Source organism: Podarcis raffonei, chromosome 10, assembly GCF_027172205.1.
Source record: "Podarcis raffonei isolate rPodRaf1 chromosome 10, rPodRaf1.pri, whole genome shotgun sequence".
Lineage (NCBI taxonomy): Eukaryota > Metazoa > Chordata > Lepidosauria > Squamata > Lacertidae > Podarcis > Podarcis raffonei.
Genome location: NC_070611.1, coordinates 72430834 through 72457056, shown reverse-complemented (window position 1 = coordinate 72457056; position 26223 = coordinate 72430834). Strand labels below are relative to the sequence as shown.

The 26223-nt window shown below is 46.6% G+C and overlaps 2 protein-coding genes across 2 annotated transcripts in view; one reads left to right on the top strand and one right to left on the bottom strand.

Annotated features, from left to right (window-relative positions):
- The window catches only part of LOC128421670 (uncharacterized), a 60428-nt gene extending 39033 nt beyond the window's left edge, over positions 1 to 21395 (bottom strand). Inside the window, exon 1 of the mRNA XM_053404711.1 lies at positions 21381 to 21395. The gene's annotated coding sequence lies outside the window, so the exon portion shown is untranslated. The remainder of the gene's footprint in view (positions 1 to 21380) is intronic.
- Positions 1 to 26223, top strand: part of IRF5 (interferon regulatory factor 5) — a 50289-nt gene that overhangs the window by 12443 nt on the left and 11623 nt on the right. Inside the window, exons 2-3 of the mRNA XM_053404701.1 lie at positions 20205 to 20417; positions 23916 to 24105. Of these exons, the coding sequence (XP_053260676.1) occupies positions 20244 to 20417; positions 23916 to 24105 (364 nt within the window). The 5' untranslated portion in view covers positions 20205 to 20243. The remainder of the gene's footprint in view (positions 1 to 20204; positions 20418 to 23915; positions 24106 to 26223) is intronic.

The window sequence follows — 26223 nt, the reverse complement described above, 5'->3', positions numbered from 1 at the left end:
CGTCTTTGATAAATGAGTGCACAAAGTCCTTTAGTGAAATAGTAGGTATACATTTCAGTTGTTGCTGTTGAGTCGTTTAGTCGTGTCCGACTCTTCGTGACCCCCTGGACCAGAGCAGGCCAGGCCCTCCTGTCTTCCACTGCCTCCCGCAGTTTGGTCAAACTCATGCTGGTAGCTTTGAGAACACTGTCCAACCATCTCGTCCTCTGTCGCCCCCTTCTCCTTGTGCCCTCCATCTTTCCCAACATCAGGGTCTTTTCCAGGGAGCCTTCTCTTCTCATGAGGTGGCCAAAGTATTGGAGCCTCAGCTTCAGGATCTGTCCTTCCAGTGAGCACTCAGGGCTGATTTCCTTAGGAATGGAGAGGTTTGATCTTCTTGCAGTCCAGGGGACTCTCAAGAGTCTCCTCCAGCACTAGAATTCAAAAGCATCAATTTTTCAGCGATCCGCCTTCTTTATGGTCCAGCTCTCACTTCCATACATCACTACTGAGAAAACCATAGCTTGAACTATACAGACCTTTGTTGGCAAGGTGATGCCTCTGTTTAATACCTGGGTATATATGTACAGTGGTACCTCGGGTTACATACGCTTCAGGTTACAGACTCCGCTAACCCAGAAATAGTACGTCGGGTTAAGAACTTTGCTTCAGGATGAGAACAGAAATCATGCTCCGGCGGCGCAGCAGCAGTGGGAGGCCCCATTAGCTAAAGTGGTGCTTCAGGTTAAGAACAGTTTCAGGTTAAGAACAGACCTCCGGAACGAATTACGTCCTTAACCCGAGGTACCACTGTATTTTGTTTTTCTAGCTTGATCAAAATTATTTATTATTTCATAACAGGCAGATAATTAAGAGCTTAGGCGGCTCCAGCAGCGGGCGCCTGGTGCCCCCCAGAATTTGGCACCCGGGTGCCTCACACCCTTTGCTCCCCTGGATAAAGACGGCCCTGGCTACACAAGGCCAGATGTGGATAGGATTGGAGGGAAGTTAAGATTTGAGGTGGGGTGGGGTTCGCATCAACAGGAGAAGAGCTGAGCCAAACTCAGTTCACTCAACATTGACACAGTGTTAGAAACTCAGATATATCAGTTCGAATGGCTCCTTACCCAGGCTTGCAGTCACCAAAACGGAATGCCCAAAATGGGTTGCCATTCTGAGGCTCAAAAGTCATATTTTCCCATGCAACTCTTTGCTTCCTGAAATTCATTCTGATTGTGCAGGATAAAAATTGACAACAGGATGTGTTGCCAGTGTGTGAAAACAGTCCAGATTCAGGGATTCCCAGGCATGCGCCTCCAGATGTGCATCTTCTTCTTTTTTATATAGCATCTTTTATTGGTTTCACATAATTTTGTACATTTTAACTTTAACCATTTCAAACATGAAAACAAAAGGTTCTTTTTAACCTTTGAGCCTCCTTCCCTCCCTCCATGGCTTCCATATTTAAGATAAAGTTTTCTGCATCTTTTACCATTATCCGTCTGTTATATGTCCATGGTAACCATAATTAAGGTAAAAAAATTAAAAAAGGCAAAGGACCTCTGGACATTCCCTGTCACGTTAATTAATTAATTACCACAATTAATTCCACATTACAAGTGTCATTACATCCCTGCCAATAATTTGAACTGTTTGCAGTGGTCTTTTAAATAAAGAATTTACTCCAGTCTTTTTAAAAATACTTGATCTTCCTGATTTCAGATCTTGCCCGTCAGTTTCGCCATGTCCGCATACTCCATCAGTTTTGTCTGCCATCCTTCTCTTGTTGGTGCTTCTCCTTCCTTCCATCTCTGGGCTAGAAGCTTTCTCGCTGCCGTCACTGAATACATAAAAAGTCTTTTATCCTCTTTTGGAATCCCTATACCAGTGGGCACCTTCGCTTGGCCACAAGTGGCCGATAGCCAGGTGCAAAATGCACCTGGCGAATTTGGAAATCTGGTTGGCTCTAACTCTAAATTTCAGACAGATAGCAGAAAGTGAGGAGAAATTAAAAAACCTTTTAATGAGGGTGAAAGAGTGCAAAATATGGTCTGAAGCTCAGCATCAAAAAAACGAAGATCATGGCCACTGGTCCCATCACCTCCTGGCAAATAGAAGGGGAAGAAATGGAGGCAGTGAGAGATTTTACTTTATTGGGCTCCATGATCACTGCAGATGGTGACAGCAGCCACAAAATTAAAAGACGCCTGCTCCTCGGGAGAAAAGCAATGACAAACCTAGACAGCATCTTAAAAAGCAGAGACATCACCTTGCCAACAAAGGTCCGTATAGATAAAGCTATGGTTTTCCCAATAGTGATGTACGGAAGTGAGAGCTGGACCATAAAGAAGGCTGATCGCTGAAGAATTGGTGCTGGAGGAGACTCTTGAGAGTCCCATGGACTGCAAGAAGACCAAACCTGTCCATTCTGAAGGAAATCAGCCCTGAGTGCTCACTGGAAGGAGAGATCCTGAAGCTGAGGCTCCAAGACTTTGGCCACCTCATGAGAAGAGAAGACTCCCTGGAAAAGACCCTGATGTTGGGAAGGGGTCGACAAGGGGTCGACAAGGAGAAGGGGACGACAGAGGACGAGATGGTTGGACAGTGTTCTGGAAGCTACCAGCATGAGTTTGAGCAAACTGCGGGAGGCAGTGGAAGACAGGAGTGCCTGGCGTGCTCTGGTCCAGGGGGTCACAAAGAGTCGGACACGACTAAACGACTAAACAACAACAATTGACGTCTCTGAGTCCCCCTCACTTATTTATTCATTCCATCTATATGCCATCTTTTCCCTCCAAAGAGCTGAAAGTGGTTCCATGCTTCTTCCCTCCTCCCAACATCCCTGCGAGGTGGAGTTCTGCTGAGGGGACAGCGACTTTTTCACAGCCTGCTCTGAGCTGCCAAACAGACTCTGTTCCTTGCCCACCCCTGTCCCATTTCCCATGTTAACTTTCTGAGACGCTCCCAAAGTCCCCCTCAAAGGGCTGGGTAATTTGGGTGGTAGAAAACGGAGGAACGCAACTCTCGTTGTGTCTTCTGCTGTTGCTTTGCCTGTCTGCTGTTGTGTTGATCAGTGTGTATATCGGCACAGAATTATCGTTGCATATCTGTGCAAACCTTTGGCAGCTCCATCTGGTACGCAGGATGAGACCCTACCTGCCCGTGGAGGCAGGGGAAGACAGGAGTGTCTGGCGTGCTCTGGTCCAGGGGGTCACGAAGAGTCGGACACGACTAAACGACTAAGAAACAACAACAAAAGTAGGCAGCGTTCTGTGACTCCCAGGAAACTTGGGCGAAAGAACAGTCTGCTGGGTCATCTCTTTGCTGAAGGTTTTGAAGAGGAAACAGGGCAAATAGGAGCTGTAATTAATATTGGCGCTGGGAAACTCAACTCTCCATTATCTCCATTCCTCCCGTCTTCTAAAAATCAAAGTCAGCTTGAAAGAGCAAAGGCAGTGACTACCTACGCTGTTTAACATCTACATGAAGCAGCTAGGAGACATCATCAGTGGGTTTAGGTTGGGTGTCCATCAATGTGCAGATGAGACCCAGCTCAACCTCTCTTTCAGATCAGAACCAGTGAGGGCAGTGAAAGTCCTGTGTGAGTGCCTGGAGGCTGTTGGAGGATGGATGGCAGCTAACAGATTGAGGTTGAATCCTGACAAGACAGAAGTAATGTTTTGGGGGGACAGGAGGCGGGCAGGTGTGCAGGACTCCCTGGTCCTGAATGGGGCAATTGTGCCCCTGAAGCAACAGGTGCGCAGCCTGGGAGTCATTTTGGACTCACAGCTGTCCATGGAGGAACTGGTCAATTCTGTGTCCAGGGCGCCTGTCTACCAGCTCCATCTGGTACACAGGATGAGACCCTTCCTGCCCGCAGACTGTCTCGCCAGAGTGGTGCATGCTCTGGTTATCTCCCACTTGGACTACTGCAATGCGCTCTATGTGGGGCTACCTTTGAAGGTGACTCAGAAACTGCAATTAATCCAGAATGTGGTAGCTAGACTGGTGACTGGGAGTGGCCACTGAGACCATATAACACTGGTCCTGAGAGATCTACATTGGCTCCCAGTACGTTTCCGGGCACAATTCAAAGTGTTGGTGCTGACCTTTAAAGCCCTAAATGGCCACAAAGGCCCAGTAGACCTGAAGGAGCATCTCCACCCCCATCGTTCAGCCTGGACACTGAGGTCCAGCTCTGAGGGCCTTCTGGCAGTTCCCCCCCTACGAGAAGTGAGGTTACAGGGAACCAGGCAGAGGGCCTTCTCAGTGGTGGCACCCACCCTGTGGAACGCCCTCCCATCAGATGTCAAGGCAATAAGCAACTATCTTACTTTTAAAAGACATCTGAAGGCTGCCCTGTTTAGGGAAGTTTTTAAATGTTTGATGCTGTATTGTTTTTTTAATATTCGGTTGCAAGCCACCCAGAGTGGTGGGGCAACCCAGCCAGATGGGCAGGGTATAAATAATAAATTATTCTTATTCTTATTATTCTTAATAATATTATACCTTCTGCTAGGCTTCATTGCACTTTCTGCATCGGGCTTGAAATAAACTATTTCCATCTGGGGTCCAGGGCTGCTGCCGAATTGAAAGTGTTGATATTCAGTGAGGGCAAATGACCTAAAGCAAACAGACATCTCCAGCGCCCCATGCAGCAAGGTCAGGGCGTTTCGGAGGTGCAGAAATCTGAGTAACGCCGGCTGAACTGGTTAGGGGGATCGGGGCCTGAGGCTTGTTGTGAGGTTAATCCTCAGAATCTCTTCAGGGCAGTCCACAGGACCATAAATTGAGAGCTTAGCACCAAGAATGCAAGGAGACAATTTCGAGAAGGTCACCGGAGCACGTGGTCTCATTTTGATGGCGCTGCAAAGAATTCGGTTCAGCTTAGTCTTGGTAGGATAACGCTCTTGTATTCAAGGTGCTCACATGGGTGCTAAAAGCCTTGAGGAACCCAGGCCGCAAACACGTGAAAGGCTTGAGGTCTACAGAGGAGGCCCTCTTGGTAGCTGCTCCACGCTCACAGGGTCTTCTCGGTGGTGGCCCCTAAGTCGTGGAATTCCCTCCCCAAAGAGGTGCCTCTGGCCTCTTCATTGCACAGCTTCTAGCAAATGCTGAAGACACATCTATTCACCTTGGTCATTGATGCATGGCGGGTATGTTTTTAGGTCCCTTATTGTTAGGGTTGCTGTTGCTTAGTCGTTTAGTCATGTTCAACTCTTCGTGAGCCCATGGACCAGAGCATGCCAGGCACTCCTGTCTTCTACTGCCTCCGCAGTTTGGTCAAACACACTGTCCCAGCATCTCGTCCTCTGTCATCCCCTTCTCCTTGTGCCCTCCATCTTTCCCAACATCAGGGTCTTTTCCAGGGAGTCTTCTCTTCTCAGGAGGTGGCCAAAGTCTTGGAGCCTCAGCTTCAGGATCTGTCCTTCCAGTGAGCACTCAGGGCTGATTTCCTTCAGAATGGATCGGTTTGATCTTCTTGCAGTCTATGGGACTCTCAAGAGTCTCCTCCAGCATCAGAATTCAAAAGCATCCATTTTTTGGCAATCAGCCTTCTTGATGGTCCAGCTCTCACTTCCATACATCACTACTGGGAAAAGCAGAGCTTGAACTATACGGACCTTTGTTGGCAAGGTGATGTCTCTGCTTTTTAAGATGCTGTCTAGGTTTGTCATTGCTTTTCTCCCAAGAATCAGGCGTCTTTTAATTTCGTGACTGCTGTCACCATCTGCAGTGATCGTGGAGCCCAAGAAAGTAAAATCTCTTGACGTCTGCAATGGTCAAGATGGGGCAGTCTCCCCATTCGATGTACAAACCCTGACCAGACAGGCAATGGGAAGCTGCCCCACACCCTACCCAAGAGGTGAGTATCGGAGATGGCTGTGAACCCCTCTGTTCTGCAACATCTCCACCCCTCAGGATCTGCCGCCTGAGGCATCTGCCCAAGTCCGCCTAACGGTTGAGCCGGGACGCCACTCGCTAATCACAATTCCCAACAACGTTTTGCACAAAGCACCCTCCGCTGTTTGCACACATTTGGGCTTCCCTGCACCCCCTCAGGCAACGGCAGAGGCCAGTCCGACGACTCTGCGTGCTCCTGGCTTTGTCATCGTTGCTGGTACCTGAGAGGCCTTTTCCCTCCACCTGCTCCCGTCTGGAAAAGGTGGAAGTGCCGCGCCTGCCGTTGTGCAATACCCCACGGAAGAGGCTTATGCACCCGCTGACACCCACGGCTGCCTTCTGGGAGGCGGCAGATTCTCTCGCTGCGCAGGCAGAGCTCCAAATCCCAGCTCAGAAGCTGGCTGGGTGTGACCCGTGGCCCGAGCAAGGCAATAAACAACAAGACTTCACCTTCCTCTTCTCCCAAATCTACGCTGAAGGCTCTCCCAAACTTCCAGAGCAAAATTTGGGGGACATGCAAGGAGAGAAGACGAAGGAGAGGTCCGTGGTCAGATATCCGTTCCGCTTGCACCGAGGCACCTTTGGGTGGCCTTCTCACTGGTGGCTGCCCCCAGGCAACTTTGGAACTCCCTTCCTAAGGAAGCCAGACCGGCTGCCCTTTCGCCGGAAGGCAACGACTGTCTTATTCCGGCAGATTTGGGGGAACTGACTTTGTCTTTAAGGAAAGGGCTTTTAAATGTTGTATTTTATTAGCCGTATTTCAATAGATTTGATCCCCCCCCTTTCACGTTTCTTTAGTTTGTGTGCTGTTTTTGTTAACCGTATTTCAACAGATTTGTTTTTCCTTTTATATTGTTTTATAAATATATTATCGAGTTACTTCCAAACAATTATTTCCTATGCTTTCCCCCCAAAGTTTCACAAATTGGTTTCACATCAGACAAGCACATGGCTTCCTATGTTGACTTCCCACCTTCACATCCAGAGTGTTTATCATCAAACCCTTTTCTGCCACATTATGCACCAGACATCAATTACAAAAGAAACCCTGTACAATCAGGGGTGCAGGTGGTGCTGTGGTCTAAACCACTGAGCCTCTTGGGCTTGCTGATCAGAAGGTTGGCAGTTCGAGTCCCCGCAATGGAGTGAGCTCCCGTTGCTCTGTCCCAGCTCCTGCCAACCTAGCAGTTCGAAAGCACACCAGTGCAAGTAGACAAATAGGTACCACTATGGAAGGAAGGTAAACAGCATTTCCGTGCGCTCTGGCTTCCATCACGGTGTTCCGTTGTGCCAGAAGCGGTTTAGTCATGCTAGACGCATGACCCAGAAAGCTGTCTGTGGACAAACGCCGGCTCCCTCGCCCTGAAAGCGAGAGGAGTACCACACCCCATAGTCAAATTCAGCTGGACTTAACCGTCCTTTACCTTTTTACCTTTAGTACAATCATTTTATCAATTGTTTGCCGCTGCTCCCATCTCGAATCCTGCCCGCAATTTCATTTGACTATACAGCGGTACCTCGGAAGTCGAATGGAATCCGTTCCAGAAGTCCGTCCGACTTCCAAAATGTTCGGAAACCAAGGCGCGGCTTCCAATCGGAAGCCACAGAAGACTCGTTGGACGTTCGGGTTCCAAAGTACATCCGCAAACCAGAACACTCACTTGCGGCATCCGGGATCCAAAATGTTTGGCTCCAAGGTACACTGCAATACTTATTTGAATAGTAGCCTTTTGTCTTTTATCTCTGTTTTAATTTTTGTAAGCCGCCCTGAATCTTGGTTCGGGGGAAAGGCGGGATATAAATAATTACAGTCACCCCCCCATCCATTCCTTTGCCTTTCCAAACTTGGGGGGGTGGAGTAAGGAGAGCCACTGAAACAAACGACTGAAAAGGGGTCCGAGTGTGACCCATGTGATTTCCTCCCCAGGAGGCAGAAGGAACTGAAAGCACAGTCTGTTCTATGTATGGGGTTTTCTTTTTTGGTGGCTTTTTTGCTTATTCTTCTCCCTGGAGACATGACTCATTTCATGAGGTCTAGCGCTTGAAATGCGGAAAGAGGCAAACTTGTAAAGAAATGAAACCAATTCACCTGAAAAAAGGGGACAGGTGGACAAGCACGCCAGGGCCGGATTTAAGTTTTGATGAGGCCCTCAGCTACTGAAGGTCATGGGGCCCTTTCTATGTCCAGCTGTCCTTTGTCAACAAAAAATGGTCGCTGTTTTTTGTGCTGAATACATGCTATATGGTAATTGATGGACCTAATAGGTATCTAAAGCTATTTGCATATAACAAATAGGAGCCTACACAGCACAAAACACTGTTGCTGTATGTAGGTTTTATTTTATTTGTTTTTTATCTTATATTTTGGAAATGTGCATCCAGTTTTTCCCCCCTTTGATTTTCTTGGGGGCGCTCAAGAGAGTGGAGCCCTAAGCTAGAGCTTGTTTAGCTTATACATAAATCCAGCACTGACAGGCACACACAGCAACAGCCGCTTCCACACAGATAATGTGTTTCATGTGGGGCTGCCGTCGGACCCTGAGAATCATCTAGTCCAGGGGTCAGCAACTTACAGCCCATAGGCCAAAAGCAGCTCACGGGGGTCATTTAACCGGCCCCCGAACCGAGCTGCCCACTTAGCGAGCCCCCACACGCCGTGCTAAACTGGCACAGTGCGGAGCAGGGACTTGCTTCCACGGCGCCGGAAATCGCACATGCGCAGACACTGGAAATCGCATCTGCGCAGACGCAATCTGGTCCACGGAGCGATCTCCGCGGGAGTAAACCTGCCCAGGTGAGGTAAACCTTGCCCAACCCCTGATCTAGTCCAACCCCCTGCAGTGCAAGAGTCTTTTGCCCAATGTAGGACTCGAACTCGCAACCCTTAGCTCAAGAGTCTTGTGCTCTACTAGCTGAGCTATCGACAAGATGGCTGCCAATTGGGATAGCTTCAAAAGAAGATTAGACAAATTTACAGAGGAGATACAGCTGTCAATTGGTACTAGGCATGATGGTGACTCTCTGCCCCCATTGCTGGAAGCAGTAAGCCTCTAAGCCCTTAGCTTTTTCTTAAGATTCAAGGCAGGTGAAAGAAAAGTCCTTCTTCACATGGCACATAGTTGAACTATGGAACTCCCTCCCACTGGAAGCATAGCTGTCAACCGTCCCTTATTTGGCGGGAAACTCCCTTATCCCAAAGCTGTGTCCTGCTGCTGTCCCTTATTGACGATGTCCCGTAAATTTCCCGGGAAGCAGCTCCTCTCCCTCCCTCCCTGCCGGCCAGGGAGGAGGGAGGCTCCAGCTGTGTTGCTTGGCTGCGTTGCTCACCCAATAAGGAGTCTAAGAACGACTGGGGGGTGGAGCTTGCATGCCTTGTGCTGATCAAGTCGGCCGCGTTGCCTGGGGACTCACCTTTGCTCAGCGCTTCCCAGCGGAGAGGTGACGGTGATTTTCCTTGCTGCATCCCCTTTGCCGGGTTGCTGCGCTGTGGGAACTACCGCTTGAGGCTTCGTTTGGCTGCTGGCTGGACTTTCTGCCTTTGGCTCGGAGGGGCTCAGAAGTCGAACCTAGCTGTGCTGGGGAAATCCCTTATTTTGGCTGCTGATCCCTTATTTTCGAGGCCTCTGGTCCCTTATTTTCAAATCTGTAAGTTGACAGCTATGACTGGAAGCAGTGACGGGACCAACCTAGATGTCTTTCAAATAGGATTCGGCAGGTTCGGAGAGGAGAGGGCAGTCGATGGCCACTATTCTCGGCGGTTATGCTCTGCGGATGGTCAAAGGCATACCCAACAAGTGTCCCCAAAAAGCCGGGACACCCCGGTTTTTGTCGCAAGAGCACGGAGGCCATTTTGTTTGACGTGATTTCATGGCACAATTCTCCCCTTGAAAAAAAGTGCTTTCCCCCAGGGCTGCGATCTCACATGGCGCCCCAAAGCGCGTGGTGTTTTTTGGAGGGGAAATTGTGTTGCACTAAAAAATAATAATGAGAAGATGGTGTCCCAGCTTTTGGCTTCACCGTGTTGGAAGGTATGCGAAGGCCACAAAGACATCAAAATCCCAGTTGCTAGGGGAGGGGTCTTTTGCAGAAATCCTGCTTGCAGCTTCCAGACAGGCTTCTGGTTGTTCTGATCCTGTAGGCAGATCTCGTCTTCCTCTGTCACAGTCGCTGGGAATCCCAAGTGTGGAGATCTGCTCTTATGCTCAGTTTCTGCTGTTGATCTTCCCATCATGGGCATTTAGTCAGTCGGTCCCTTTGCAAACAGGGATCTGGTCTACCTGGGCTGCCTTTGGTCGGATCCGGCAGCCAGGCCCTATGTTAAATGAAGCTACACAGGATCAGAGCCACGTGGCTTTTGGCCGGCAGTCGCCATATGGAGGAAACACAAAACCACCAACGCGGTTTCAAAATAATTTGTTCTTCCTAGGGAGCTCAGAGAACTGAAAAGGGGAAGGTCAAGGACTTCTGGATCATTTCTGGTTTCAACAACGGCCAATGTTTTCTGGTATAAAACAAAACTAAGGTGCCAGTACAGAATGGGCACACGCAAACACGTGCCCCTGTTTTCCAGGGATTTGCAGAAGCCGTCCCGGTTTGTGATTTGATCCCGGAATGTCTCGCATTTCCTTGTTGTTTAGTCGTTTAGTCGTGTCTGACTCTTCGTGACCCCCTGGACCAGAGCACGCCAGGCCCTCCTGTCTTCCACTGCCTCCCACAGTTTGGTCAAAATCCTGTTAGTAGCTTCAAGAACACTGTCCCACCATCTCGTCCTCTGTCGTCCCCTTCTCCTTGTGCCCTCCATCTTTCCCAACATCAGGGTCTTTTCCAGGGAGTCTTCTCTGCTCATGAGGTGGCCCAAGTCTTGGAGCCTCAGCTTCAGGATCTGTCCTTCCAGTGAGCACTCAGGGCTGATTTCCTTAGGAATGGATAGGTTTGATCTTCTTGCAGTCCAGGGGACTCTCAAGAGTCTCCTCCAGCACCATAATTCAGAAGCATCCATTCTTCTGCGATCAGCCTTCTTTATGGTCCAGCTCTCACTTCCATACATCACTACTGGGAAAACCAGAGCTTGAACTAGATGGATGCTTTTCCTTAGGCTGTCCCTATTTCCATTGCATAAATGTTGGAGGGTAAGGAGTTATGCGACCTCTGAGCCAAGTAGAAAAGTAACTACAGAACCTTTAGAGGACATCTGAAGGGAGCCCTATACTGGGGACGCTTGGGCTGTGAACGTGATCCGTGCGGGATGCACGTTCGCAACCCCCAGCATTTGCAATCCACAGCAGCGCGTCTGCGTGGCACCCGCCATTTTTACTTGCTGGAACTTCTGGCAAGGAAAAATGGCGGGCGCCACTCAGCGAGCAGCTCCTGAAGCCAGCCAGAGCCAATTGCGCTACCAGACTGACTCTGGGCTGCTGCTGTCGCCACTGCCAAAGGGGAACCAGGGACGTCCGGCGGTACAGATCTCCTGCCCCCTTCCCCCTTTGTTTTCACTGATTGGGGGAGGCTCGGGAGTTGTGAACAGGCGGCTGTTGCTCAGTTTTTTGTGCATTTATGTTTCACAGTGTTTGAAAGAAGGGCTTTGCACCTTTATAAAATATGCCTGTGTGCTTGGGCCTAGGGTCTTTTGCCTCACCATCCCACTACTGACTCCCTGTTGCTTTGTTGTTGTTGTTTAGTCGTTTAGTTGTGTCTGACTCTTCATGATCCCCTAGACCAGAGCACACCAGGCACTCCTGTCTTCCACTGCCTCCCGCAGTTTGGTCAAACTCATGCTGGTCTCTTCGAGAACACTGCCCAACCATCTCATCCTCCGTCGTCCCCTTCTCCTTGTGCCCTCCATCTTTCCCAACATCAGGGTCTTTTCCAGGGAGTCTTCTCTTCTCAGGAGGTGGCCAGAGTCTTGGAGCCTCAGCTTCAGGATCTGTCCTTCCAGTGGGCACTCAGGGCTGATTTCCTTCAGAATGGATTGGTTTGATTTTCTTGCAGTCCATGGGACTCTCAAGAGTCTCCTCCAGCACCAGAATTCAAAAGCATCCATTCTACTCAGCTTAAAAAAAAAAAAGTGTCCCAGGATTCATTGGAAAAAATCTGGTAACCATATGATAGATAGAAAGATAGATAGATGATAGATAGATAGATAGATAGATAGATAGATAGATAGATGGGACAAGATACAAATGCAGGAAAGGAATGAGCACGTAAATAAATGTGACCATCCTTTTGGAGTAAAACCAGCAAGATTCAAGCACGCTCTTCTGATCGGGCTGCAAAGGAACCATGCAACACCGCAAGGAGAAAGCAAAGTTTTGCTGGAGCGAAAAGACTGGTTTGGCAACCGCAGTCTAGGTGTTTGGGAGTCGTCCTGAGGCGCAGGAATGCCCCAGGGAATCCACACAGAAGAATGAGTAGCCTTGGCATTTAAGTCTCCTCAGCTCCTGATACTGCTGCTAATCGCAGGGAGCTGGGATTTTTCCATGGAGAGCAACTTCTCCCCCCCCCCAACCCATCCCCTCGGACACCTTTGTGGATCTGTCTGATCCTCGCGGCTTAAAGCTGTTTGCAAGTTGACAGCTGCAAAAAATCATTGGAAGAAACCGCGGCTGCGTCCTGAAACCAAGGCAAGGAGACTCGGCGGTTTGTTTAAGGGTGCTGGGAATTGCAGCCTTATCCAGGGCGAACTACAGATCTCAGGATGCTTGTTGGGTTGGATGTGCTCTAAATGTGCATTACACACACAGCCTCTTTCACTTTTTAAAAAAGCATGATTGATTTCCGACTGTGCAACAAGATTGCGGCCTCTTTCTCGTTCACACGTCACAATGGTCTTTTCAGGGTTCGGCTCAGGAGCTCTGTGGGTTTCTGAGGCTGTGTCACTGCTTCCTCTTATGATATAATAATAATAATAATAATAATAATAATAATAATAATAATAATAATAATTTATACCCATTTGGCTGGGCTTCCCCAGCCACAAAATATTAAAATACTGTAATACATCAAACATTAAAAGCTTCCCTAAACAGGGCTGCCTTCAGATGTCTTCTAAAAGTCTGGTAGTTGCCTGGTTGCCTGAATATTTTCTGAGGTGGAAAAGGAAATCCAGTTACCAATGCCGGAAAGTGTTGTTATAAGAAAAAACTGCTCCTTTTCCCTTATGGGGTACCCAAAAGCCCATATAGAGTCCTTACGTGGGTTCCTTATTGGTAGGAGAAAATAACAGAGGCCAGCCAGAGAATATTGAGAAGCAAAGCGGCTAGTAAGCCCGATCTTTATCAAACTGTTGCAACAGGGTCCCAACTCACCCCATGCAGGAGGGAGGAGAACCCAGAACAATGGTGCGCAAGCCCTTATATGTACTCTTGAAATTGCCCACCCTGTAGCCCAAGACCACCCCCCAAAAGCATCAAACATACATCACAGAAGGAGGTGGTCTACAGCAGAAATCCTGTCTGCCAGGATACCTGATAATGGTCACTGATTGCATTACCTGGGCAGCCTGGCCATTCTTTTGTGATGGTAAAGACTTTAGTACCTGACTCCAGGTCACAGGCTCACCCTATTCATACGCAAATGCGCCCTTAAGACAGGATTTGCAAGCAAAAAGACAATGGGGAGGCTTTCCCCATTTGCCTCCCTTCCTGCAGAAGAATATCTGAGGTCACTGGGAGAGTCAAAATGGCTTCAGGATTGCTCTCCTGTACTGTTTCAGACACGTGGTTCACATACTTATGTATGTGTTTGCCTTGTACATTGATGAACATATGATTTATGTATATATGAGACCTTAGAATTCCTATAATAGTGTTGTGATGGAGGTGAGGGGAGAGTGGTGGCTCCTCTTATTCCTGACCCAAGCGGAGAGTTTGTGTCACCGTTGCAGCTGGTGACTGTCGGGGATTTCCCTGTTTTCTGCTCGGCATTGTAGCTGTCACACCTGTGGAACCAGAACTGGGAGGTTCTGAGTCATCTGTGGAGATTAGAGTCATCCCTCGGCTTAAAATGTGTGGCATGCCTTAGAAGCTTGCGATGCCCCTGGCGGAGAGGAAAGGAGCCTTTTGCGGTGGCTGCTATTAAGAGAAAGAGGATTGTCACCATCACTGTCTGTCTGGGTAAGGTTGTTTTCTGCCCTTCCTCCTGAGAAGGACACAGGAAAGTTCCCCAAACCAACACTTAATGGACTGGCTGCAAGGAACAGGCTGGAGGAGATCGGGAAAAGCTTTTTCAGGATGGAATTTTTGTGCTTCCTGGCTGGAGGATTTAAAAGGGTTTTAGGGCAGCCTCAAAATATTTAGAGGTATGCGTGCTCCTTTCATGACAGCAGTCACTAAATTAAAAGACGCCTGCTCCTTGGGAGAAAAGCAATGACAAACCTAGACAGCATCTTAAAAAGCAGAGACATCACCTTGCCAACAAAGGTCCATACAGTGGCATCTCGGGTTACATATGCTTCAGGTTACATACGCTTCAGGTTACAGACTCCGCTAACCCAGAAATAGTGCTTCAGGTTAAGAATTTGTTTCAGGATAAGTACAGAAATCGGGCTCCGGCGGTGCGGCGGCAGCAGGAGGCCCCATTAGCTAAAATGGTGCTTCAGGTTAAGAACAGTTTCAGGTTAAGAACGGACCTCCGGAACGAATTAAATACTTAATCTGAGGTACCACTGTATAGTTAAAGCTATGGTTTTCCCAGTAGTGATGTATGGAAGCGAGAGCTGGACCATAAAGAAGGCTGATCGCTGAAGAATGGATGCTTTTGAATTCTGGTGCTGGAGGAGACTCTTGAGAGTCCCATGGACTGCAAGAAGATCAAACCTCTCCATTCTGAAGGAAATCAGCCCTGAGTGTGTTGAATGGTTTCTTTAAATGTAAAGGTTCATCATTGTTCCACTCGATGTGTATGTCTTTAAGGGGCCAGAGCAAGGGCCAGAGCAAGATAACGAGACCCAGCTTTGCAGCTGTGAAACACAGCAGGTGCTGCTGAGTTGTATTTGATTAAGGTGTGTCAGCATTTGGGTGTAGTATATAAGGAGCAGCACCTAGCTCTCCCATTACCCTGGGGGATGGGTTGGTGGTTGGGTCTGGTTTGGTTGTTAATGTATTTAGTGTAAAAGGAGTTTTTGTTTTTCTTATTAAAACCTTGTTTAAGTTATTTTTGAGTCCTTTCTTTTTAATGCATGGTCTCCCCAGCAAGCTCTCTGCAGCGTTACCATACTGCAAACAGCCAACATCTTTGGTTATGGGCCCAGCTGCTGAGTGGATGACTGCATATTTTTGGACTCTGAGAAAGGTTTGAAAACTCCTTCTCCTGTTAGCGTAGTTCTGTGGGTCTGGAAGAGTTCCAGAATGGTTGACCGGGTTCCTGAAGCTGAGAAGGCTCTGGTCTTCCCACAGCTAACAGATGAGAACTATAGTTTATGGTCTTTTCGGGTGGAGGCGCTTTTGACCTCTAGAGAAGTATGGACCTATGTAACTGATGACCCTCCTGACCCTGTGACTAATGCTTGGTCGAAAGGAGATGCAAAAGCCAGGGCGATAATTAATTTGGCAGTCAGCGACCAGCAAGTAGTCAATATAAGAAATAAGAAAACTGCCAAAGAAATGTGGGACAGTCTTGCAGCAGTGCATGTTAGAAAAGAGTCAGCATCTGCATTGACGTTTTTCAAGCAGTTGTACCAGACGAAGTTGCAGCCTGGTGGTGATTTGGCAGCACACTTGGGACGTCTGGAGGCAATACGCGGCGAATTAATTCGAAGGGACATGGAGATACCTGATATTCAGTATGTTTTTATCATTCTTTGTTCCCTTAATGAGGACTTTGATGGTATAGCTAGCCAGATATCTGCTGTTCCACCAGCACAATTAACTGTGGAAGGGGTGACGGCAAGATTAATGGGCGAGTTGGACAGAAGGGAGGCTTGTGCCATAAGCACTCCTATTTCCAGAAGTAATGAGGAACGCCATATGCAAACCTGTGGTGATACAACTGCATTTAAAGCTGCAAAGCGTTGTTGGTTCTGCAATAAACAAGGACATTTTGCAAAGGACTGCAGATCCAAAAGAAAGCAAAGTACTCCCAAGCCTGTTTCTGTTCGTCAGTCACGGTCGTCAGCCCAGCAGCCGACATCGTATAGTAGAGACAGAAACGAGCCGCGAGTTTTCCATGCTAGGACAACAGATCGTAAAAGACTTAAACGTGCCAAGTGGAAGTCTTTTGTTGTGGACTCAGGAGCATCTCAGCATATTTGCAACGATCGAAGCTTGTTTATTTCTTTCGAAGAGGAAATTGGTAATGTACATTTAGCCAATTCACAAGTCTTGCAGTCGCTTGGCAGGGGTACTGTTAAACTTGACTCTTTAAACATTACAATAGCGAACTGCATTTACTGCCCGTCAGTGGACAATCTATTGTCAGTAAGGTGCTTTGCTCGTCAAGGCATAACTGTGCGTTTCTTAAAGTCAATGTGTGAGTTTTTCGATGGGAACAAACGTCTATTATATGCCCGGGAATCTGATGGTTTATATAGACTGTATTTTCGCACCTACTCCCAATCGCCTATAAATTGCAGAGCAGCACAGTCAAGCCAGGGGTTGAGGAATGTAAGGCCACATTCCGGGTGTGTCCATGAGGCACACAGAATTCTGGGACACCTGAACTTTGCTGATGTAATTAAGACAAAGAATATTGTTAATGGCCTCAACTTAAAACCATGTAAATTCTTTATGCAATGTCTATCCTGTTGCAAGAATAAGATTAAGGTTGCACGCAAGGGTAGGTGCTCAGATAGGAAAGTAACTGAGCCATTTGAGCGTGTACATTGTGATTTAGTTGGGCCACTCCCACCATCATTAGGAGGTTCTAAGTACTGGCTTACTCTGATAGACCAGTATAGTAGATATTGTTGGACTTATGCAATAGCTGAGAAGTCCCAAGCATTTGAGAAGTACAAAGTTTTTTGCAACTGGGTAAAAACCCACTTTAACAAACCAATTAAGAACCTGTTTTCTGACCGGGGTGGAGAATTTGTTTCTGAGGATTTTGAGAATTTCCTGGAAGCGCAGGGGACTACTCATGAGTTATCTTGCCCCCGAAGTCCCTGGCAAAATGGGCTTGTTGAAGTTGTACAGCGTGACCTGCAGGCAGGGCTTAAAACTTATCTGCACGATGCTAATCTGCCCAAAGACTTTTGGGCTGAAGCGCTTAATGCCTTTTGTTATGTTAGAAATCGCAGTTATCATTCTGGTTTAGATGTCACCCCCTATGAGAAGCTGTTTAAAAAACGCCCTAATCTGAAATACCTACGCATTTGGGGTTCAGATGTAATTATGCATTATCCTGCTAAGCAGAAATTGGGTGAACGTAGTGTCCAGGGAAAATTAATGGGCTACCAGCAGGGGGCGTACAGAATTTACATACCAGCAACTGGCAAATTTCATATTACCAGAAGCATGATACAAACTGTAAATTGGAATGGAGTTGCTGTCTTCCAAGATACTGATGGTATAGATAATACTGAGGAAGAAGAGGAAGAAGCAGCAGCAGCAGGAAATGGTGCTTCTGAATTAATGGGAAAAGACAAAAAGCCTGTTGAATCTGATAATTTGTTTGATGATTTAAAGTCACAGGCACCCGAGGGGAGGTTAGATTCTCTTGAGTTTTCTGACCGTGAGCTTAGCCTACAGGCATCTCTTCAATCTGACAATGATTTACAACCTGAAACTAGTGGTTCACTTAGTCCCATTAAGTCTGAGGAGTCTGACTCTCCTTCCGGACTGAGACGTTCAGATAGAAAGAGACAGAAGCCACAACGTTTTGCAGATGAACATTTTAATACTGTGTATGCCAATAAGGCAGTTTTTGAGCCAAAAAGCTACAATGATGTTCAGAAATTACCTTAAACACACCAAACATTATAGGTTGCAGTTTACAACTTGTATTGACAAAGGTTTTGAAATTTTCTGCGATGCATCTCATGCAGTGGAACAAAATAATTGCAGGGGTGTGTCTGGTATGGTGTTTTGTTATAATGGTTGTCCATTTGAATGGAAGTCCCAGACACAAACCATTATTTGTCTCTCCACAACAGAGAGTGAATTATGTGCATGCGTTCAGGCCACTCGTGATGTAGAATGGTATCTGCAAGTATTTGCAGACCTACAGATGCAAGTAACACTACCAGTAAAAGTTTACCTTGATTCCCAGAGCGGACTTGCTATCCTGTGTTCAGAGACCAATACGCAGCGCACTAGAGTCTTAAGGTTACGTTTGCAGTTTGTAAAGAAACTAATTGCTGACAAAATGATTGTATTTGAATATGTTCCAGGTGATAAGCAAATTGCAGACATTTTTACAAAAGCACTTCCAAAGGTTACACATGAAAAACATGTACAAAGTATGCTTTATGTTTTTGTTCCACAATGATGAACCGCAGGGGAAATGTTGAATGGTTTCTTTAAATGTAAAGGTTCATCATTGTTCCACTCGATGTGTATGTCTTTAAGGGGCCAGAGCAAGGGCCAGAGCAAGATAACGAGACCCAGCTTTGCAGCTGTGAAACACAGCAGGTGCTGCTGAGTTGTATTTGATTAAGGTGTGTCAGCATTTGGGTGTAGTATATAAGGAGCAGCACCTAGCTCTCCCATTACCCTGGGGGATGGGTTGGTGGTTGGGTCTGGTTTGGTTGTTAATGTATTTAGTGTAAAAGGAGTTTTTGTTTTTCTTATTAAAACCTTGTTTAAGTTATTTTTGAGTCCTTTCTTTTTAATGCATGGTCTCCCCAGCAAGCTCTCTGCAGCGTTACCATACTGCAAACAGCCAACAGAGTGCTCACTGGAAGGACAGATCCTGAAGCTGAGGCTCCAAGACTTTGGCCACCTCATGAGAAAAGAAGACTCCCTGGAAAAGACCCTGATGTTGGGAAAGATGGAGGGCACAAGGAGAAGGGGACGACAGAGGACAAGATGGTGGGACAGTGTTCTCGAAGAGACCAACATGAGTTTGACCAAACTGCGGGAGGCAGTGGAAGACAGGAGGGCCTGGCGTGCTCTGGTCCAGGGGGTCACGAAGAGGCGGACACAACTAAACAACAACAACATGCTCCTGCGTCCCCCCAGAAAAAACACTGCGTAAACCCACTGACATCACGGTCCACAGCCAATGGCAACTGCCAAAGAAGAAGCAGCAACGTCTGCCCCCCCCCCAACCTGGCAATTGTGGGGGTGATAGTGGACAACCTTGTCTAGTTCCTTTTTGTATCTTACAATCATCCGTTATCACCTGATTTACAAATAAGTTGGCTTTTGGTTCTGAATAAATTGCTTGTATTCCTTTTAAAAAATTGAATCCACCATTAATTTCTTCAAGCACTTTTGTCATGAAATTCCAAGAGACATTGTCAAAGGCTTTTTCGGCAACTGTAAACATTATTGCTGCATCATTTTCATTTTTGACCTCCGGGTATTCTATTACATTCAGAATATTTCTTATATTCTCTTTCATTTGTCTACCTGGAAGGAATCCTGCCTGATCTTGATTTATATACTCATTTGATATTTTTTTCATTCTATTAGCTAAAATAGTTTATAATCATTATTTATGATGATTATTTAACAATCATTTATAATCATTATTTAACAAGGAGATAGGCCTATAAATTTTAATTTGCAGCAAATCTGAATCTTGTTTTACTGTAATATAAACCTCTCTCCGTGTTTCTGGATTTTCACCTCTATTTAAAATGTCATTCATAACATCTTTCAATGGGTTTACCAATTGTTCACTTAGTTTTTTATAATACTTTGCCGTTAATCCATCTGGAACAGGAGACTTTTTGGGGAGGTAAAATTGGCTTCTGTATACCCAGTGCTTTTTTCTTCCTTAAAAAATGTTTAGGGGTACTCTCATTTTGACTCAAGAAAATCACCATTTCTTTCTTTTTTCTTTCTTTCTTGTTTCTTTTTTATGTGATAAATGTGAAAATCAATTAAAAAAATTGGGGGGGGGAATTAATTGATTTTAGAATGAATTGATTTTAGAATGTATTTCAATTAATTTGATTGTGATTTTATGTAAATTGTGTTATTTTTACTGTTGTTAGCCGCTCTGAGCCCGGCATCAGCTGGGGAGGGCGGGATATAAATAAAAATTATTATTATTATTATTATTATTATTATTATTATTATTCTGCATTCCCTGCAGCTTTCGGATCGAATGCAAGGGAAACCCCACAAAGAGCGCAATGCAGCGATCTAACCATGAAGTCGCGAGTGCGTTTCCCCTCGGAGGCCATGCGCTTCCTGACCGATTCTGCTTTCTCCTTGCAGGTCGGTCAGTCGGTCAGTCGTCCCTCCGGTGACGCTGCCATGAGCTCGCATCCCCGCCGCGTCCGCCTGAAGCCCTGGCTGGTGGCCCAAGTCAACAGCGGTCAGTACCCGGGACTCCGCTGGGTGGACGCCGAGAGAAAGCGCTTCTTCATTCCCTGGCGCCACGCCACCCGCCACATCCCCAGCCAGGACGACGAGAACACCATATTCAAGGTGCGTGAGAAGGGGGAGAAATCTAGCTTGCCGGCTAAAATTCCCTATATATCCCACATAACAGTGCCTTTTTTAAAAAGTAGGAATTAGGGCTGCAACTGTTAAACCAGCTTGGCTTAGAGTGCTTCCCAATCCTGGGTCTCTAGCTGTTGTTGGACTACAACTCCCATCATTCCTGACCACTGGACGATGGGAGTTGTAGTCCAAAAACAGCTGGAGACCGAAGTTTGGGAAACGCTGGCTTATAATAATAATAATAATTTTTTATTTATACCCCGCCCTTCCCGGTTCAAAAACCGGGCTCAGGGCGGCTAACAACAAATTTAAAACACTCAATTATAAAAGCAGCATAAAATACAGTGTAAAAACAGGAATAGCAATAAAAATCAAAAATCAATTAGATAATCCCCAGGGCTAGCTGGCTGAATTGGTCCCACGTGGGCCAGCGAGGAGGCCAGGGGAGACTTAGCTGCGGGGTCTCAGAGCGGGTGATCAAAAGGGAAGGGGGAGGGAAGAGAAGGGAAATAAAAGATCAGGCTGAATTCAGATTAAAAGCCAGGCGGAATAGCTCTGTCTTACAGGCCTGGCGGAAGGAGGTTAAATCCAGCAGGGCCCTGGTCTCCTGGGACAGAGCAGTCCACCAGGTCGGAGCCATCACTGAGAAGGCCCTGGCCCTGGTGGAGGATAGTCTGACTTCCTCAGGGACCTCTAAACTATGGTTATTCATGGACCTTAAGGTCCTCTGCGGGGCAGACCAGAAGTATAGCTGTCAACTTTTTCCTTTTCTTGCCAGGAATCCTATTCGGAATAAGGGAATTTCCCTTTAAAAAGGGGAAAAGTTGACAGCTATGACCAGGAGAGGCGTCCCGTAGATACGAGGGCCCTAAGTGTCAGATCAGGACCTGAGAGACCAGGGTTCAAATTCCCACTTGCCCTCGGGAGCCTGACGCTGGCTGTTGGCACCTCGCAGGGTTGTTGCGGCGATTAAACAAGGAGGGGGAGCAAAAGTTGGGGTATAAATGCAACAAAACATGGTTAGATCTGTGTTTCCCAAACTTGGGGCCCTGGCTGTTTTTGGACTACAACTCCCATCATTCATGACCACCGGATGATGAGAGTTGTAGTCCAAAAACAGCTGGAGACCAAAGTTTGGGAAATAATAATAATAATAATAATAATAATAATAATAATAATAATAATTTATTTGTACCCCGCCCGTCTGGCTGGGTTTCCCCAGCCACTCTGGGTGGCTTCCAACAAAGATTAAAAATACATTAAAACGGGGGAAGACCGTGGGAAGCCAAAAAAAGTAAGATTATAATTTGAAAGACAATTGGACTTTTTTATTTTAGTTATTTATTGGATTTGATTTGATATGTTAATTAGATGTTCTTATTGTAAAATTAATAAACGCTTTAAAAAAACAACAACATTAAAACGTCGCACATTAAAAACTTCCCTGAACAGGGAAACACTGGGTTAGATTATCGGACTAGAAAACCAAACGCCAATTAATTTGTCACTTCATTTGTTCAGGTATTTATGCAAAATACTGAAGGCGCCAGGTGCCCTATTGGAAGAGACGCTTCTTCACCTCACAAAGGAGGGATTTTTTTCGTCCATGATGGCACCTGCTTGGGTATAGTGCGCAGTGCGCCATGTGGCAACGAGGAGCGCATGGGCACTTCAAAAGTGTTCTTTTTCATGTGGGGCTGAGGGGTCCCGCAGGCAGGCAGCCCCCCAGATGTTGATGGGGTCTCCGTGGTGCCTGATGGGAGATACAGCCCGGCGACAACATCTGGAGGGCACCAGGTTGGGAAAGGCTGCTCTGGGGTTAGGCCGAAGGGTTGCCACGGTAACGAGGAACGGGAGGGGGGATTTCTCCGGAGCAGCCGCCATTTTGCAGAATTCTCCCCATGAAGGGGACTCACCTGGTCAGGTCCTTGCAGGGCGTTAAAAAAAAAGGTGTTTTTATTCTGCAGAGTTTTTAGAGTTAGCTGGGGGAAACTCTCCTCCAACAGCTCTCTGCAATGTTGCCATTTAGATCTTGCTTTCCCTTTTTATTGCTTTCTTTAAAATATTCATACATATGCTTATATTTTTATTTATCTGCAGCCCAGGCAGGTTGGAAAGGTGGCATGGAGATCATTTTTAAATATAAACAACACCAGGGGTTTTTTTGGGGGTGGGGGGTTGAGTTATGTGGTTTGGCACTTCATACGCTTCTATAAATTCTTACTGCATTTCTTGTAAAAGGAAAATTGCATTTTTTGAAAACATATAAGCAAAATATGTTGACAATTACATAAAGGAGAAAGCACATTAGCGTACCTCTAGCGGGCATTAATATAACGACGGTGTCAAAATAAATGAAAATTGTTTACTGATAAGCATATTTACAGTTCGCTCCTCATATAAAATCTCAGGGTGGTAGGCAACCTGATTTAGAAGTACAAAAAGTGTAAAGTGCCATAACAAAAATACAGAATGATGGTGGTAGATTGGGTTTTTTATACTGTTTTACTTTGATTAGAGTTTAATTATTTTTTAACAATCTTCTCTGCATTTTTATTTATTTATTTTTTGGCTTTCTGTATTTTATCTGTGTGGTTTTTAATTCGTAAGCGGCCTTGAGTCCCTGTCTGGGACAAAGGCGAGATGTATAATAATAATAATAATAATAATAATAATAATAATAATAATAATAATTTACATGAAGAACTAAAGAAGATGTTGATAATATCAATAACAAAGAAACCAGAGACATATCTCTTTGGATTGATAGATGATGAGATACCACGGGGCGGGGGCGGGAGAGAATTTTTCTATATGCAAGTACAGGTGGAAGTCACAAACTATACCCACAAAGGAGGAATGGATTTGTAAACTAAATGAATATTTAATTTTGGCAAAATTAACTGCTATAATAAGAAATCAGTTGAATCAAAAATTTAAAAAGGAGTGGAAATGTTTTGATGAATATATGGCAAAATATTGCTCACAAAAAAGAGATATGCTAATATGCCTGGATTAAAATATGAAGTACTGGATGGAAGAAAAATGAGTAAGGAAAGATAATAAGAATATATAGGTGATTTGAGAAGATTGTAGAATGCAAAGATTATTGTAAATTGTATAATGTGGAGGAAATTGAGTGGGAGGAGGGAGAAAAGAATAATATGATGGACTGAGGAAATAGAAATGTAAATGTATGGGGGGATGGGGAGGAAATGGTGTTGGCTTTGGTACATCTGTATTGTAATGCAATAGGTGAAAACCAATAAAAAAAGATGAAAATCATCATCATCATCATCATCATCATCATCCAAACGACACAGAAACACCATTAACAACTACAAATTATTGTTACTGATTCTACCACTGTTGCGTGTGGGGATGTGTGAGGGTGGCACTGGATATCGCTTCTTAAAACGGGCGCTCTCAGGTGGTGATGTTTTAAATCTCCCCTGCCCTGTGTCCTGTCGGTCCTTTTCCCAGGCCTGGGCCAAAGAGACGGGCAAATACAACGAAGGCGTCGACGAGCCGGACCCCGCCAAGTGGAAAGCCAACCTGCGCTGTGCCCTCAACAAGAGCCGCGAGTTCAACCTGATTTACGACGGCACCAAGGACACCCCAATGCAGGCCTTCAAGATCTACGAGGTTTGCGATGCCCCACAGCCCAACGGAGGTACCAGCCGCCCCCTGTGCGCTTGCAAACCCCAACTTTCCTGCTGCTCCCTAAAATGATCCGTTTCCCGCGCTCTTTCTCCCCACCCCTCCCCGAAGCAAAAGCAGGAAGCTGCCTGCCTGCCAGCTCTGGAAGACAGACCCAAACCCCATCATGCCCCTCCCGGCCACCACCCCCATAGCTGTCAAGCATCCCTTATTTGGCGGGACAGTCCCTTATCCCAGCGCCATGTCCCGCTGCTGTCCCTTATTGATGAGGCTTCGTTTGGCTGCTGGCTGGGCTTTCTGCCTTTGGCTCGGAGGGGCTCAGAAGTTGAACATACCTGTGCCCGGAAAATCCCTTAATTTGGCTGCTGATCCCTTATTTTCGAGGCTGCTGGTCCCTTATTTTCAAATCTCTAAGTTGACAGCTATGCCACCCCCTGACAGCCGAATGTGTTGCCTGTGAGATGCTTGGCTTCTTTGCCCCCTTGCCATAGCTGGTCAAACAGATCCGGCTGACTTTTGAAGCCCTGTGGAAACCTGCTTGACCTGGCACTGCAGTGGGGACGTCTTACCCATAGAGGCTAGTGGCGCAGGGTGCCAGGGTGCCAAGTTCTGGAGGGCGCCAGGGAAGAGGCGGAGGCGCGGCGCCTCCCGGCATCAGCTCGCCCCCCCTCCGCCGTGCCGCGCCGGGAGCCTCCACCTGCCATGGCCACTGTGGCACGAGGCGGCCAGCTGAACCGGGAGGCGCCGCGTCCAGCCTATGCCTTTTCCCCGCCGGAGGAACTGCCCTCCAGCCGCTGCCCACCTCCTCCAGCCCCCCAAAGCTGGGCACATCACTAGCAGCGCCATCCTCCCTTAGAAAGGTCGGCAACTCTGGAAAATAGGGTGCACCAGAGGGATCTTTGCACCACGGCACCAGATATGCTTAAGACAGCCCTGAACATGTGCCCCACAGATAACAACACCGTGGTCTTATTTCCTTCTATTCTTTTATTTATTTATTGGTTTTCAATAAATATGGGGAAAAGACTCCATAATTAAAATGAATGTCCTGCCAAAAATGCTATATTTGTTCCAAAGGATACCAATTATGAATAAAGAGAATTGCTTTGAAGAAGGGAGGAAAGATCTAACGAGATTCGTATGGCAAGGAAAAAAACCGTGGATAAAATATAAATGATTGACGGGAAGAAAGGAAGGGGGAGGATTAGCATCGCCAAATTTAAAATTATATTATGAAGCAGAATGTTTAATTTGGGTAAGAGATAGGATTAAATTGGAAAAAACTAATATACTGGATCTTGAAAGTTTTAATAATAGCTACGGATGGCATGCGTATCTTAATTATGAGAAAGTAAAAGTCAATAAAGAATTTACAAGTCATATATTAAGAGGTGCATTATATAAAGTTTGGAACAAATATAGATTGCATCTGGAACCAAAGACATATTTCCTTCCATTCTTGGAGAGCTGGGTCAGGGATGGGATTGCTTCTAGGGCCGGGGAATATCCGGTTTTCAACATCGTGATACGGCTCACAGGGCAATGTGCTGATATGTCACAATGTCTGGAATGTATCTCGGCTGCCTCCTCCATCTTCCCACCATAGGGACGGAGGAAGCAGCTGGGATGCATTGCCTAGCCCTACATGGCAAGCAAGCCCCCATATTGCTCTGGAGGAACATGGGGGCTTCCTTAAACTGCTCAGCTGGGGGACATGATGCCAAGAGGCATTGGGGCTCGCTCAGCTGGGGGACGGGAGGTTCCCCCCCCCCAGTCAAGCAGCTCAAGGTAGCTGCAATGCCCCTGAAAGCCTTTGCCCGAGTGGGCGAGAGCATTTTGCATGGCGCATCTTCCTTGGCGCCCAAATGACTTGAGCTGGCCCCTCGCGCCTGCTTCCTCGCCTCTCCAGCCCTTCAGCAAAATTCATTTTCTGCAGTCGCTATGAATTTGTTGAAGACGAGTTTGGTAACAAGTCTCCCAGTCTCCCCTCCTCCTCTCTCACATGCACACAACATGATTTGCAAAAGTCGCCCAGATACTGCCATAGTTTTGAGAGTCAGTCCTCTCCTCACAACACCTGTGCTGTAAACCTTTCTGTTTTTACATTTTGGGGGGGGGGGATAATTCAGGT